The 16,612-nt window shown below is 38.9% G+C and overlaps 1 protein-coding gene across 1 annotated transcript in view; it reads right to left on the bottom strand.

The window, feature by feature from the left end:
- Positions 1 to 675: 675 nt before the first annotated feature.
- drc11 (dynein regulatory complex subunit 11) overlaps positions 676 to 16,612 on the bottom strand; it is a 56,316-nt gene continuing 40,379 nt past the window's right edge. Inside the window, exons 16-20 of the mRNA XM_088931046.1 lie at positions 14,468 to 14,667; positions 11,310 to 11,396; positions 5,210 to 5,387; positions 3,882 to 4,120; positions 676 to 1,636 (exon numbers count right to left, since the gene is read on the bottom strand). Of these exons, the coding sequence (XP_088787172.1) occupies positions 1,502 to 1,636; positions 3,882 to 4,120; positions 5,210 to 5,387; positions 11,310 to 11,396; positions 14,468 to 14,667 (839 nt within the window). The 3' untranslated portion in view covers positions 676 to 1,501. The remainder of the gene's footprint in view (positions 1,637 to 3,881; positions 4,121 to 5,209; positions 5,388 to 11,309; positions 11,397 to 14,467; positions 14,668 to 16,612) is intronic.

The raw sequence follows: 16,612 nt of genomic DNA, 5'->3' as shown, positions 1-16,612 counted from the left end.
CTTCCTAAGAAGTGGGTCAGCCGCTTGGCAGAGCAGCCTTGCCTGTAAACACAAACTGGAAAAATCAATCCCAGACCTGAGCCAAGGTGGATTAGACCAGCCTCGGGCTATAATTAGAAGCAACAATGAAAATTACATAGGCTAATTAGCAGCTCTCTGGCACAGAAATTAAAAGAATTTTTGCCGGAAGAGTGAAGAAAATCCAGGACAATAATTACTGATACTTATTCTTTTCCCCTCTTGTTTTAAATAAATCTTAAATTGTTAGCCTGTGTACTGTCTGTTGTTATTTAAGTCTTTTGGTCTTCTCTTAATTATATAATAACAGCCCATTTCTGCAAGGGGTGGATTTCAGCAGAGGTTGAAGCTCCAGTTATGACTATAACCCTGACAAAGCTCACTGCCTGAGGTAGCTGCTCTTCTGCATGATGTGGAATTGAAAAGCCTAATTGTTCATTTTTAATAGTGTGCAGATATTGTAGTTTTTTTGAAGACCGGAATTGGCTTAGGTTTGTTTTCTCTCATGTATACAGTATAATAGAACAGGAACAACTGCACAATAAATTCTAATTGTAGCAGCTAATCACATACAAATCTAAACTGGACAATGTTAATGAAAGGTTTGTCCACAGCCTATAAATCACAAATGACACTATTCCCCCAGCTGTGTTTTAGAAGAATTTTATTACAGATAATTGGCTTTTGAGATTAAATAAAGAGATGAATAAAGTTTTGGAAAAAATGAATGAAATACAAATAAGAAAGGATGTTCAATAAACATTTACAAGTTTGCACTTAGTATCAGTTTCTGGAATGAGGGAAAGTAATCCTACTACAACATTACGAGACACAGCTGACCGCAACAAAAGAAGTCCTTTAGAATGCAAGGTTTTAGAACTTATTTTAGAGAGCGCACAAAAGACATTTTGGGCATCAGCAAATACATTTATAAGTGTGTGATTTGCAATACAAAGAAAACACTATTAGATAACAAACAGAAAGGCATTAAAATGCAACACACATAGGAACCAATTTTTGAGCATATGTTTGGATTTGTTGCATTTTTAATTGCTCTCCGTATTGTGTCTGTGGAAATGTTCTTATTTGAGGACTTGAGAATTCATGCCTACAGCCTTGTATTAGTGGACGGAAGTCCTGCAGTATTTATTTTATCCCACAGAGGGCAGCAATGTGTTCAGCTGAAATGCACCCTTTAAATTTTTCCTCTAAAAAAAATTTCTTTCAGCATAGTTTTTTCCATTAAAGAATTCTAAGCTACAATCCTCAATATGCAATATTTTAATTTGTAAATCAGATGTTTACCTCAAAGTGGTAAAGACATAAGGCACTTATTCATACTCCCACTGAAAAAAAAAAATATTACTATGATAAAAACCTAATCAAAATATATTAGTTTCAAATAAAAAAAACAAACGATCCTGTAGCAGCAGAGAGCTGAGTGTTCTCCTGTCATGACTCACTGTGAGCTGGCTACCCGGGGCTATTTCTTCTTCTTTTTCTTCTTTCCTTTTTTCCCTTTTCCTTTGCCTTTCCCTTTCTTGGTCTCTCCTTCCTCCTCGGTGCTTCTCGCAGCTTTTGCTCTCTTCCTTCCCAGCGGCGTTTTAGCGTACCACACCTGGAATCACAGAGCAGCTCCACTCGCACACAAAGCTTTTTAAAAACGTTTAGGAATTAGCATGAAAGGCAGAGCGGCACAGTGGCTCATTGCTGTCTCACAGTGCTGGGGCCTTGGTTTCAAATTCTGGGGTGCTATCTGTGTGGAGTTTGTATGTTCTCCCTGTGTCTGTGTGAGTTTCCCTCGGATGTCTGGTTTCCTTGCACAATCCAAAGACATACTGGTAGATTAACTGGCTTCTGCGAGACATGGCCCTGGTGAGAGTGTGTGCCTATCTGTGTGTCCTGTGGTGGACTAGCATCCAGTCAAAGGTGTATCCCGCCATGTACCCACTGCTATTTTGGATAGGCTCTGGCTCCCACATGACCCTGTATTGGATAAAGAGCTTAGGAAAAGGATGGATGTATACAGTACATTTATTACAGGGATATTTTTTTCAAGCAACACTGCTCTATATACATTTCTTATATAACAACTGTTTCTTTCTGTTCTGCCTTAGTCTGAAAGTCAGCTATGAGCACAACTGCAGTATGGCTCTGAATAACATCTATTCTGCTCTTGAAACCAGCGTGAAGGCAGACTAGGCATGTGGGAAGATATCTCAGGGCATCCTTTCACTGCCTGTCCCTCTATCAAAGCTGCACTGGCAGCAGAGCCCATTCGGATTAAAAACCTTCTCTCAAGGAATGCCTGGCCCTGACAGCAACCACAGCTGCTTTTAGAACTGAGCCATCGATCATGTGAAACAAGGGAAAGGCTCCCACACAAAGAGCTTCAGAGATTAAAATGGAATGGTGCACCGGGAAGTGCAATTCATTTCTTAGAGACACCCAATGACTAAGTTGGCGATTGGTACAGCAATGCCTGGTGAAAAAGTGCTGCAACAGCTGGTGAAAAAGTGCTGCAATGCCTGGTAAATCTCAGCCAGAGTGAAGAGAGGTTCTGTTAATAATCAATCAACCTCAGGACTTGACACCACTACATACAAAACATACAGCTGTTAACAAATTTGTAACATTGTGCGCAAATAACAGGGTGTGCAAAGGGTTTGTGAAAAAAAACAGTATTGTGTTATTCGTAGTTGTGTGTTTATTCTGCTCTAAGTTTTTAATATTAATTTATATTCCCAGTGAATCAGAATGTTATTAGCAGCATTAATGAAAATGTGCCTTTGTTTGAGAAGTCGTGCCTGAAAGCAATTGGTTTCTACATAATTTATTTCTATAGCTTCTGGGATCTGATTTGAGACAGGAATTTAGAAGGAGACCAAGCAGATGAAAGTTCAGAACAGTGCAGAAATGGCGAAAAGGTTTCTGCCAGAAGGGTTACTCTGCCATCTAGTGGTACCAATTAATATGTCCTCCAGAAAACCACAAGTGCTTTTCATTTAATAATGGACCCAGACCTGTGGAAAAATTTGGGATCTCTTAATGCACTTTTCACAAATTTTCTAAGCTTAGCTATGTCATACTGCATACGTATTTAATTATTACATACATTTAGCATCTTAACTGTATTTAATAATAATAATTATAATTATTGCTTACATAGTGCTCTGGACACTCTACTCAAAGCGCTTTACAGGTAATGGGGACTCCCCTCCACCATCACCAATGTGCAGCCCCACCTGGATGATGCAACGGCAGCTATAGTGCGCCAGAACGCTCACCACACACCAGCTATCAGTGGGGAGGAGAGCAGAGTAATGAAGTCAATTCATAGAGGGGGATTATTAGGAGGCCATGACTGGTAAGGACCAATGGGAAATTTGGCCAGGACGCCGGGGTTACACCCCTACTCTTTTTGAGAAACGCCCTGGGAATTTTAATGACCACAGAGAGTCAGGACCTCGGTTTTATGTCTCATCCGAAGGACAGTGCCTTTTTACAGTATAGAGTTCCTGTCACTATACTGGGGTATTAGGACCCACATAGACTGCAGGGTGAGCGCCCCCTGCTGGCCCCACTAACACCTCTTCCAGCAGCAACCTTAGTTTTTCCCAGGAGGTCTCCCATCCAGGTACTGACCATGATAATTAATCTATATTGGGATCCTAATAGATTATTTTTAGATTTTCCATCTCAGGAGTTCTCTCTAATTGTGTGTGTAAAACAATGAGGCAAAGCCCAAGGCTGACGAGACAGCAAGACAGGAGAAGCAGCAGGCAAGACCATGGGAGAGACGAGACTGTGGAAGGAGTGTGGGGGGTGAGAATCAGGTTCTGCCCTGTTATGACTCCACTCACCTTGAAGGTCTCCTCTTCCTCCTTGTAGACCGGGTCCTGCCTGGCCAGAGGGGCAATAAACTCCAGGGCAGCCAGCGGCCTCTTGCCCAGCTGCTGCACGCGCCGCTCATCCAGCACGGCCCGCACCGTCTGCAGGATGTGGCCCTGGGTGTAGCCATCAGTCACCTTGGCCAGGGAGCTCAGGTCCAGGCTGCTGGTCAGCTGGCCCCCGTGCTCCTGGATCACGTGTCTCCACAGCACTGCAGACAGAGCAGAGGGCAGCAGGGTGCTTACGGGGCTGGCAAAGTCTTAAACAGCTTGGGTTTCAGCATCACAAAGATAACCACAGGAACTCAAAAGGTATTGCATTTTTAACAGGGTGGCTATTTCTGGAAAGCTTTTGATGAAGCTCAGTAGAGATAACCAATTGGCAACACCACAAATTGCAGAAAAGTGAATCATTTTGAATGGAGAACTGATTAATGGATAAAAATAAAGAGTACAAATAAGATGTGAATGCTAAAATCGGGCTGACATGAATAGTGGAGTGGATTTGTATTAGGACCACCTCTCTTTCTAATTTATAGCAATAATCTGGATTCTGTTAGAGTTAATAAACAAGTCACGTTTGCAAACAGGCAGGGTAGAAGCTGCAAAGGAAATTAAAAAAATATTTAGACAGAATTCAAGACTGAGCAAACACCTGGCAAATTACATACAGTATAATGCAAACAAGTGCAGAGCATTAAATACAGATAGCAAAAACTAAATATAAAATGAGAAACACTGATATTGAAGAAGCTACTTATGGAAAAGACTTGGGTGTTCACGCTGACACATCATTTTCACTTCCTAGGCAGCACCGGGAAGCAGTAAAAAGAAAAGCTGTTTATGTCCGATGTACTAGTAAAATGCCATTTAGAATGTCGTGTACAATTTTGGTCTCTACATTATAAAAGGACACTGCAGCACTGGAATCAGTTAAGAGCTAAGCACCCACGGATATTGCAGTATTAAAAGGAGTATCCTAAACTGGCAGGCTGAATTGAGGAAACTTTTATTCAAGCATTTAAAATTCTGAAGTTAACAATACAGAAAGACGACATGTATATACATATACCTGTTAAACGAGCTACCAATTGACACAGACAAAATCCTATGAATTCATTTCAGAAAGCAAATGGGATGTTAAACATTTTACAATTTCATAGAAGAAAATTTGCATGCCACAAAACATTAGCATCCTTGTCGTGGCACCTAGCTCAGTGTTTCACTGAGTCAGTCTGTTGCTACACCGTACTTGTTAGCGTCTCACCACCCTGGTCACTGACCTCACACACGGCTCTCACCTAGCCTGGATGCGTAGTCTGGCCGGGGGATGAGGACAATTTTCTTGTAGACTTTACAGAAAGGCTTGAGATCGGCTTCGTAAGGCCGATGCGTTGTGCCCACAATGAGCACGCGGTCTTCAGGCTTGATGGACTTCAGGATTTTCGGGAGGTCTTTCTTCAGCCGCTTGGGTTCCATCTGAAGTGCAGGGGATGGATAGGGGAAAGTGTATGATGTAAAAGAGAAATTAGAGGAAAAACGAAAAAAACCTCAGAAACAAAAACCTGCTTTAGGACAAAAAAACTGACCTTTCTTATTGCAAATGCTGTGAAACAGGAAGTGGGCAACTTTGGGTTGCAAAGGACACTCTGATTTTCATACCAATCTTCTCTTTAATTATTCATCGGATTATCTGGACAAGATTCAAATTATTCATTCAAATCACCTGCTTTTGAAGTTGCTATTTCAAAAGCACCTGCAGATCCAACAGGATTCTTCCCAAAAAGGATCCAAGCGCAAGTTAAATACCAAACAACCTTACCACAAGAGGGCAGTGTAACACAACTTTGGAGGTTTCATGACATTGTACCGTAAAACTGAAGAAATCAATGTTGCAAATCAGTAAAAAGTGAGGGTGGGAAGGCGCTGTCTGAAAATGGACTGGTCAAGTGTGTTGAACTGCAGTCATAGTGAATCTCTAAATTGACCTCCCGTCACAGCAGAAGCAGTGAGTTATTAGACGAGTGACAAAGTCTATAGAAACATTGTAACATACTTGCATCCACTTCTCAATGCGGTCCTGTAGGGCACTTGATATCAACTGTATGAAAATTGTCCATCTGGACACAGCAGTATAAATTAAATCCAATCCCAGTTCCACACATCCAGGTGTCCTCTGTTTATTTCCCAGCTGAGCTCTCAGTTACTTGAGGAATTAATTGAAGTAGTTATTTACTTAATTACAACCTTTCAATCATTCGCGACTTCTGAAAAGACGCATATAGAGGAGAAATGAAGAAATTTGGGTAACTATAGTCAGCAATTTTGGAGAAAGCTGAAAATGACTTGAAAGGTCCAATTTAGGAAACAATTACGTTAAATGAGGATGCAAACAAGAAACTGAGAACTCGGCAAAAATGTGAAGCAGAAGACGCTGGCACCAGGAATGAGAAAGATGACAGAATGTTTTAATGCTATATTTTCTCAGCTGTAGTTAAGGGACAAAATCTTCACCCCCTCTCTTAAGGTTTTAACCTAGTGCTTACAAAGATGGATTGCCCTAAAACAGCTCCCTCTTTGCCATCTCTGGAGCTTTCTTTCTTTGCAGTCATGGTGATAACACTCTTGGGAAGTCACGTGAACATGGGCTGACATTCCCCCCTCTGTCCTGGATTCTTGTTTGAACATGTTTTCTTGACATTCTGGTATCACATTCAGGATGATTCTGACATGTCTCATGTAACAGGAGCACTTTTCTGCACAAATCCACATTTGACAGTGACTTCCAACACCCTGCCTCATCGTTGACTCACGCAATGTGCATGTTTGAGGCAAAGTTTGAGTAAACAGCGCTCTGAGGGTATAACAGAAGCCAGAAGGCACTTTTCTGTTTTGCTCTTGTTAGATTAATGCTGTTCTGACACATGGGCAGCATGTGCTGTGGTCTCTGAAGAAATGATATCATGATAGGTCTAAAACACATTTTAACTTCAAGTGTCTTAGACTTTCAATCTAAACCACATCCCAATTTCCAAATCCCCACTCTAATTTAGCTTTTAATGAGACCCAGTCTAAGTCTAAACAGGCAGTAAATTTACATTTAAGTATGATTTTAATGAGGAGTCTGTTTCAAAATTGCATTGCATCTCAAATTATGAACCATTTCTTATAATTGAATGTTATAATGGCAGTTGTTTTTCATTCTCCACCAAAACAAACAGATTTCACATCTACAAATGGAAAACAATGTGTGAGACAAACTGCCTAAATTTTAGCAAGGAGGAGTAAGGTTGTCTCATAAGCCTACCTGTTTTGACAGAAAACATTTCAAATGAGGCATTTCACATAAAACTAATCCGCACTGCTATACTTTGGGGACTCTGTTCATTACAGATTCAAATACCACTTCAACGTTATCTGTACCAAGATAATTTTTTTCACAATTTCTTACATCAGCTGCAGTAGGTTCTCAGAAATTGAACTTATTAGGAGGAGAGACTGGAAGAAATTAAGACTTAACTTAATGTCAAATGGAAAAAGTTAAGTTGAGGGATTTATGAAATTTTGGCACAGCAATGCATATTATATACATTGAGAGGTGAGTAAGAAATTAAAAAGGGGAAAGAGAAATATAGAGTCAAAAGACAGATTTATGAATGCACAGATAGATTGAAACAAATGTGACTACCAAGTATACAAATGGGATTTTCACTATGAAATTGGAAGTTGCCTTCTATATAAAGCAATTTATTCTTTGGACATAAATCAGTCTGCAGCTCATGTGCAAATACTTTTTTATTTGGGCGCACATGTTTGGCAGATATAAGCATTGGCAAGAAATCTGCTCTGTTTACTGTCAATATAAATGGCCTATTCAAGAGAACACCTTGCTAACAATTCCCTCTTTGCTGGTGATATCATCTACCTCTGAAATGGGAGAGAAAACATCAACGCACAAGAGCAAAAGACAGAATGACTTCAGTAAAAACTGATAAGCAAACCAGGATGTTTCAAATTCTTTCAGAGCTAAGGACTTAAATTCTGGCAGGGAGAACAAAAGACAGAAGTATTTACAGGATAAAACAGAATCAGATTTTACAGGATTCCATTCACATGCATGGACAAGAAATTCTACTAGTGGTAAACTGTTGAGGAGAGACTATATACTATAGGGTTTGTATTACATTTGAGGTTTTATGAAACACCATCAGCCTGACACCAAATATTAAACTTTTCCTTGGAAGTTATATGGGAATTAGAAGCACTTTTAAGTTTCAAAGACCACCTTTATCAATAAAAATAGGAGTACCCTTTCGGTGAAAAGCTGATACACTGAAATATTCAGCTTAACTCAACTCAACACAGCACAGTGCCAGCGTTGAATATTAAAAGCATTCACTTACAGACTTTGACATGAGAACAGTGAGGTTCTTTAGTTTTACATATTTAATGGTTAACTCATTTTTATTCAAAGGAGAGGGATGTTCTTTCATATTGTAGTAGTTAAATCTTTTCAAATTCTTTAGAGAATTATAAATGGAGCAGGCTTGAAACTTTAAGAAATGACCTTGAGATAGAAACCATGGGCTTTCTTCTTTATCTGAAATTGATTTACAACAGTAGGCTGAGAGGACGATTCAGACATGGCATCTTGAAACATTTATTGTATTCCTCAAGTCAAGTGTATAATTTTATCAGTGAAAGCCCAATGTGAACCCTTCCACATGTGCCTTAAAGTAATCAAAGTGTGCCCACCTGTCAAGTACGTGAAGTATTTAAGCCAGATTTCAGTGGGTTGAGTATTGTGTCACAGATAATCTACAGTCAGTTGCACAGAAACAGGCGCTTCAACGTTTTTGGCTAGATTGCCGAGAGCAGACTTCAACAAGGTGTTGACCAGATGTTTAAATTCTGTTTAAACTTCAATAAAGAAAATAGGCTTTACAGAAAACCACATCCATAAACCTAACATTAACATCTGAAATGTGTTGAATTAATTAAAATATTTTAAAGGAAGGAATATATAGTTCGCATTGGCCACCACAAAAAGGGCCAATTAAGTGACAAGGTCCCAAATGTGCACTACTGAATATTAGGCAAAGTATAGCTGACACACTTCAGGAGTGTCTTTGAACTGCAAGTGGTCTATTTGTAATTGTTTAAAAGCAAGACATCTGGCAAAACTACAATAAAATTTCTTTAGCTTTAGGTTAGCCACTTTTGAACAACAACTGAGAGAAACCCTGCGATTGCAATTCTCTTACCTTACTATGAAGAGAAGGTGAGGGCCCTGCGTTGTTTAGCAATACGCATTGATAGAAGGGCGGCTAACAGGAATATACTGACTGCTCTGAGATGACAAAAGTAGGAATGATGATAAGGTGGCTGTATTTGCATTTTTAAGTATGGAAAAACATTACCTCCTTGAAAGTCTAGTTTAAAGGTTGAATAGCCAGTGTCACTAAAATAAATCTTTTAGGTCCAGTTCTGTTCCATTAAATTCCTCTTTGGGTATTATTAATTGCACGGTCAACTGCTGTATAGAGATATGTGTCAATACCATGTCCAGACATATATTTGTAATTACATTTCTTGTACACCAAAGAGAATCTCTATTCAATTTTTCACACTTCGGGAAGAATTTCCAGTGAAATTAACTTTCAGCATCACCATTAATGGGGACTGGAAACCAGTCCAGAGCAGCTCCCATCCGTAAAATCTGACATTAAGGCATAAAATCGGTGAAATCTTTGAACAGGTCTTAGAAGCATGAAGTTCATCTCCAAGCTAAACAATCAAGGCATAGACATTCTTACAATGTCATGTTCTGAATGGAAACATGCTTTAAACAAAGCATCCTATGCAGCAATAACTGCAGATTACAAGCAGCTAGTATTGAGAGTTGAGAGCTGAGAGCCTTTTTTGCCTAAAGAATTGACACTGATGAAGATGGATTGTCAAGACTTCGTTACCACGTCAGTGTCCTACAACAACAAAGCACCGTGAAATGAGCCATTAGCAGATGAATGGCTAATGGTAACTGACTGATTCAGATAACTACAGACAAAAAAAAATCCCCTTTTGCCAATCCTGAACAGGTTTAGCTCAGGACGTAATCCATGGCATGCAATCAGTCTTATCTTGTCAACATATTACTTGAAGAAACAATTATTAACCACTTATTCACATTCTTATAATTTGGCTCTATGCATTTTAAAATGTGGTTTAGATTGAACATTTTATTCATTGTTACAATTGTAGTGTGGAATGTAGTGATTAAAGGTACTGTAATTGTAAAGGAGCTGCACTTTAAACTAGGGTTCAGTCTTTTTTTTAAAACAAATGGCTTGCAGGTGTGTGTATAGTGATGGCTTTGTTAAAATTCCTAATCGGATGAAAGCAGTGCAATATGCAAACAGGTGTTACCTTCACAGTTTACATCAAAATTAATTACCAATGGAGTCAAGTGGTTGAGAGCATAAATCAGGGTCCAGATTTAAATCCAAACTTTAACCTTGCTGCCAGTACTAAATGGCAACTTTTCAATGGGTGAACATACAGTAAGATGCTCTAGACAAAAAGAAAGCCATAGTCGAACAGTGGGTCTATAATTTACACTTGGAAAATGGGTCAAAGTTACCATGACAAGCATGCCCATCTAAATATGCAAACTGGTATATTTTCTATGAGTTCTTCAGAGCACAGATTAATTATCTACAAATTCCTGAAAAGATATAATTTGCTAAAAGGAGTCTTAGAGTCAAGTACGTAAAATAATGTATAATGAGGAAAGGATAGGAAGGAGCTAAACTACAAAGACAGACTACATTTACTTAACTGTCCAATAAATGCTGAAGGAATTTGGATTCAGTGTAGTGATATAAAACTATAAAACACACAATGTAATGTGCTGTGTATGCAAATATAACAGAGGCTGGGTTTGCAAAACACCCAGCAAGATTTTAAATTCCTTTATAAAATGTTTGTTTTAAATGGATTTAAAATGCATTTAGCAATGTTTATTGCCAAATTAGCTAAACTGGCACATTTTCCAGCATTTCCTTCAACCTAAAAAGGAGTAGGAGAAACTGTTGCACCACTTTAGCAAATTAAAGGTTTCCATGTAAATACTACTGTGAAAAACAATTTTTTTTCTTCATTAAGCATGGTGACTGTGTGTCATCTGTTACAGCAAGAAAGAGTAGGCTGCTATGAAAGTTAATTAATCTGTTTTTTAACAGCAAAGCAGACGTTAATGAAGATGAAGTTTACATTCTATAAAATCTGAACTGGTTTCTTTGGAAATAAACTATAACAAGTGAATTATAAACAAAGACTGTGGATTTGTGCGAGTCTCATTGGAAGACACCCTTTAGTGTGTAATACCATTGTTTATCCTACCTCTTTCTCAGGTTTCGGAACTTTTTTGTAAAAGGTTTTCTCAGCATCTCCAATCCATACCACTGACGGCTGCAGCTGACGAGCCACCTGCAATATGGCCAGAGGAGGTCAGTTTATTTAAGCTTTAAAGCTCAGCTCAAAATCCTAAGCCTTGCCCTTAAGGTAATGCATAACAGGCCCAGTTAAGCAAAGCTGTTCAAAAGACTCATATATACGTAACCATATGAGTATAACAGACCAGTATGCAAAATGAATGAGAGAATTCATCTTCTCCAGTAAACCATTATAATTCACATGGCAACCCTTTTTAAAAAAACAATCACCAATCATTTTCGTCGCACCTACCTGACTTTTGTAATGTCAATTGTGTTTTTCATGTCCTGGCTTATGGCTACTCTGTCATACCAGATAGAATGAGAAACTGGAAGCAGACCCCACTTTGAGACACATGTCTTTTAACATATCAGAAGCTACGCAGTCCCATAATGCAAGGTCCAGCACCAATTGGAGGAGAGGTGCACTCCTAGCTAACCACAGCACATGCCTACAAGTGCCCTGGAGGCCTCAGGGCTCAGAATGTCTGAGAACTGAGAGCCCTGCTGTCTAGTTCCACCCTACCTTCCATTGTGGACTGCAGCTTGGGGAATCCTGCTCATAGCTGGCGAGTGACTTGACCCAAGCTCAAACCTGAGATCATGGAGCTCAGTCTGCACTTGGACAAATACCTTTACCCTTGGGGCCACTCAGGGGGACCCTCCACTTGGGTCCTTGTGATCAGTGTGTACCATAAGCCCATACTAGAATATTTACACCTCTGCAGAAGTCTCATCACTGTCTCTATACTTTGCCTGAATTCAACATAGAGAAGCATTTACAGAATCCAGCATTATTCACTTAGACTGCAAAACACTGTGTTAAAGGTCAGCAGCATCTGGTGTGGTGCAGGAAAATCACATACAAATTACGTTCTCCAGAGAATGTTAGAAAGTGACACCCACACCACAAAGTATATACAAGTGCAGAAATTAATAGCATTCCAAAGCACTGATCTGAAAAATACAACAGTCACTTTCCATTAACAAAAATGAAATGCTTTTATATTTTGTCTCTACAGCTAATGAAATAATACTGGTAATGACCCTTTTATGACTGTTTCTGGAATGACTCTTTCACAAAGAAAATCAGCTTTCCTTTGGAAGGAGGTGGGAATGTTTGCGTGGCTGGGAATTCAGCCACATCTGAAGAAAAGGAAGAAGGAATCTGAAATCTGAGAAAGAGTGGCTGGGGAAAGAAAGAATCCTAAATCGTTGAACGACATGATCATCATTAATTTTACTAACATTCTGTAGCAGATGAGGTGAATCAGCCAGTGATGACACAGTCCCAGTAGAAGTCATATTTGGAAAGTGATAGATATGTTTGTTTTGCCCTTCATTTCAATCTATATTTAATAAGAAACCCAGACTACAATCTTAGTTAATCCCATGGAATCACACAATATTTTGGAAATGAGAAACTATATGGTTAAAGGGCAATGAGGGAAACAGTTTTAAATTATGAGTATCCGAGTTATATACTGCACTTAAAGTGACCTGAGCTGGCCGTGATACTATGGATGCCTGTTCTGTCATTCTCCTGCAGACAGATACAGAAAACCACAAGGGACAAATAAAATAAAAGTAGTGATAAGAAGCTATTCTTGATAAATGAGCCCGTTGAAATGGTCAGTTTTCACTCCGATGACAGATGTCGAGGTAAAATTATTTTCTGGATGAGACACACCTGTTTCTACTCGAACAATGTGGACAATGGACAAGCCTACTTGCTGCTGCTGACCACTTTCTAGTATTTCTGCCTTGTGTCGTGCCTCTGTATTCATAAATTGAGAGGTGTTGAAAGAAGAGCTTCTCCTGCAGCTCTGGTGCGCTGGTCTGACAAACAGCATATTATGACTAAAGCTACACTGTCACATTCTGTTTATTTTTTCAAGCCAGCGGCAAAGAAGTGTTTCTTTGTAAGATGAAGGCTTTTTTGTTTGCTCCCCAATCATTCAGAGGAGAACACAACATCTTGGCAATGATAAATCGCCGAGATGACAGACAAAAGAAAGGATATCCACACAACTGATGATTCATGGATGCAAAAGTAAGGTGTTCATTAAGAGACCATGCTAAATCTATCAGTGGTCAGTCATATGTGTGCCTAGGGATATGACCATGAAAATCTAATATACACAGGCCTGAATGGATATGTTTTCTTTGTGCTTTCTAGATCTCATTCTGATACTCTAACAGTGGGAATTTTTTACCCATTAGATGATATAGAAATGACAAACTGGAAAATCATAAATATTTGCAGTGTGAAATGCTCACATCTGCAGTTCATGGTTTGAATTCCCCTCTAGCACCTGCTTCACACATTTCACAGCCTATCACAGACCAATATGAATATGCACATCAGTCAGTACAACTAATCCAAAAATGATTTGTGAAAAAGAGAACTTAAACCAAATCTCTGCCAGCACACCTAATTTTTCTTTCTCAGCAAACGGAATTGATTTTATTTCTAAATAAATCTCCAGGTAAATTGATGGTGACCGATACAAAACCCAGAACTAAGTTACAAGACAAATGGACTGTTCTATTTCTTTTACTGGTTGCTGCCTGTGTGAATATCCTACTGTCACATCACACAATTCTGTTTCTAAACAGAATCACAAACGTTTCCGTTTCACACCTATAAAAATATGACACAATAGAATGCATATAAAAGTCATGCTTCTATTTTTCTCTATATACTGTATCCATTACAGTATATATAATGGTATTATAATGCCTTACTGTCTTTCTTTGAGTGTTACAAATAAGGGATCTAATCCTAGCCAACCTGAAGAGTAATAGTTCTCCATTTAAAATAGTTTAGTTGAATTTCTGGTATTCTGAATCCAAGAACTTGCCTCAGGACCCTTTAAATAAGAAACAAGTTCATATCAAAATCTCTGTAATGAAGAAAACAGTCCCCACACACTAAAGGTTAAGAGTACCAATATAAATGTAGGAAAGTGGTATAAAGCAATTGGAAATTTCATAGCATTTAGGTTCAGTTTCAAGAGTAAAACCTTCTGGGTAGGTCTCTGACCTGTCAAAGACCCTTTATACCTTGAACACCATGTGCAGCATCATCTGCAGGCCGCTCCTGCCTGGGTATTTCCCAGCGAGGTTGCCCGGAGAAAGGTTGAAGAGGTTGGCGCCAGTTTCAGTGCAGAGGGCGTGGACTAGCATTCTCTTGCCCACCCCAGCTGGGCCGGCCAGCAGCAGTGTCTTCAGCAAAGGCGCTTTCTCGTGGACAGCCTGGGATCCTTTCACAAGCACACAGTGAGGACAAGGGCAACAAGTTCCTGACGTCACTTACGCAATGAGGAAAGAACAGAGCTTCTTCTTGAAATCAACTTAAAACAGTACAAAATATGCAAAGAGAGCTACACTAAGATACTATTTAAACTATTACTCCTACTCTTATTAATGCTACTAATTTGTCTTGGGTTCAAAGGCTGCAAAAAATGACTATTATTTTCTTATAATTTAACATAATGTGTTCTTCATATTAAAGCCACAGATTAAAATTTAGTTTCTCCTATAAAATACGGAATTGTACATTAAAAAAAGCTTCTTATAACTACCAGAGAAATGTAAGGTGGGAGCGAACTATCTAATATAAATAACCCTAAATGTACCATTATGCTCTAATTAATCTAACTGATGGCCGGGCCAACATAAAAAACCCAAATGAGGCACAATACATTAAAGAACAAAAGATTAATTGGCATGCACCTTTAGCACACAGCATTGTGTCTAATCAGATGTTTATTCTGCTAAATTAAATACTGGACGGATGCCAGGAAATAACATTCATTAAGAGCGTGAGACTGCACACATGCACCTCATCATCTGGGTCCAGAAACCCGGAGCAGGTGCAACATTATTTTTAATTAAAAAAAGGTTCCTAGCATATTGCTGTTGTATTATTAATTTTATGCAATTAATCAGAAATGTGTGTTTCCCAAATTTTCCTGAGAGCACAGGTGAACTCTAAGCACTCTGCTGTTGGTACATTATCATAATACTGTATGTGGCTTAAATCCTGTGTTTGCCATTCAACTTAGTCTAGAATCACTCGAGATTTTCATAAGCAAGGAGCTTATTTTGACTTTGCAAAGGCATGAACAAGTGTAGAGATTAGAGTTGAGAGCTGTGTCAGCAAGTATGAGCTGGAAAGAAACAAGTACAGGATAATTTTACAGTGAGAGTAGAAAATAAGAACTTATTTTGTCGTAGAAGCCTTATGCCTAAATGTTTTTTTTACATTTCAGTGCAGAATTAACTTGTACTTGTTTCTACATAAGCAGGAGTAAGGAGTGTTTATATATTAGAACTTAGTGACACTTGTCAAGGTATAATGTCCTGCACAGGAAACAGCTGCTAAGGCTTTTTTTGTGTGGTTTAATGCATGTATGTAATGCTTTTTATTTCCTTTTGGAAGTGAACTAATTTTCCTTGACAGGGTATTGAGATGTTATTCTCTTATCCAGACAAGCAATAAAAGAAGCATTGTACTGAATATTCCTATTGGAAAAAAGTGATTTTTTCTAATAAATGATACACTTTAGATTGTGTGCTGTACTATTGTGTGCAGCCATGAGAACTTCCTCAGGAATACATTTCTTTTTTTTCTTCTGCCGAGAAGCCTCGCCCTGCATGTTGGTGAAAAGTAGCCTTTTCTCTAGATTATGAGATGTGTTTAAACCTTGGCCTCCATTCACTTGAAGATACAGATAACCTCCGTGAAATGTGAAAACAGCCCTGCAGGAGAACGCCCTTCACACCACTGTGTACTTTGGCCTGTTTGCCTAAGAGACAGCAAGTGCACCATGTAAAAGGTTTCTTTCTGAGACAAGTCGAAGTATTTTTCTTCAAATTTGTTAGCTAGTTAATTCAATACAGACACCTCAGAGAGGCTAAGAGACAGATTTTTGTGAGAAGACAGTTCCCCTTTGTAGTATACAAACAAGAGAAATTTAAAAATCAAGATTGAAAAAAAGCAGTCCATAACTGGTTTCCTCTTTTAGGTATGCTAAGAGCCTAAACTACATTTTCAGCCGCAGGAGGCCTGAGTAGGAAACACAACTGCACGTTCTGCTGTTGAAGTGGACTACAGGGCAGTGTGCTTTGAAAAGTGCAAGTGGTTGAAATTGCAGAGAAGCTCTACAATTTCACTGAGTTCAGATCTGAATAGCTCCTGGTTTG

This window comes from Atractosteus spatula, chromosome 13 (assembly GCF_055471065.1).
Source record: "Atractosteus spatula isolate fAtrSpa1 chromosome 13, fAtrSpa1.hap1, whole genome shotgun sequence".
In the NCBI taxonomy this organism is placed as follows: domain Eukaryota; kingdom Metazoa; phylum Chordata; class Actinopteri; order Semionotiformes; family Lepisosteidae; genus Atractosteus; species Atractosteus spatula.
Note: the sequence above shows the minus strand (reverse complement) of the source record. Positions and strands in the feature narration are given on the sequence as shown.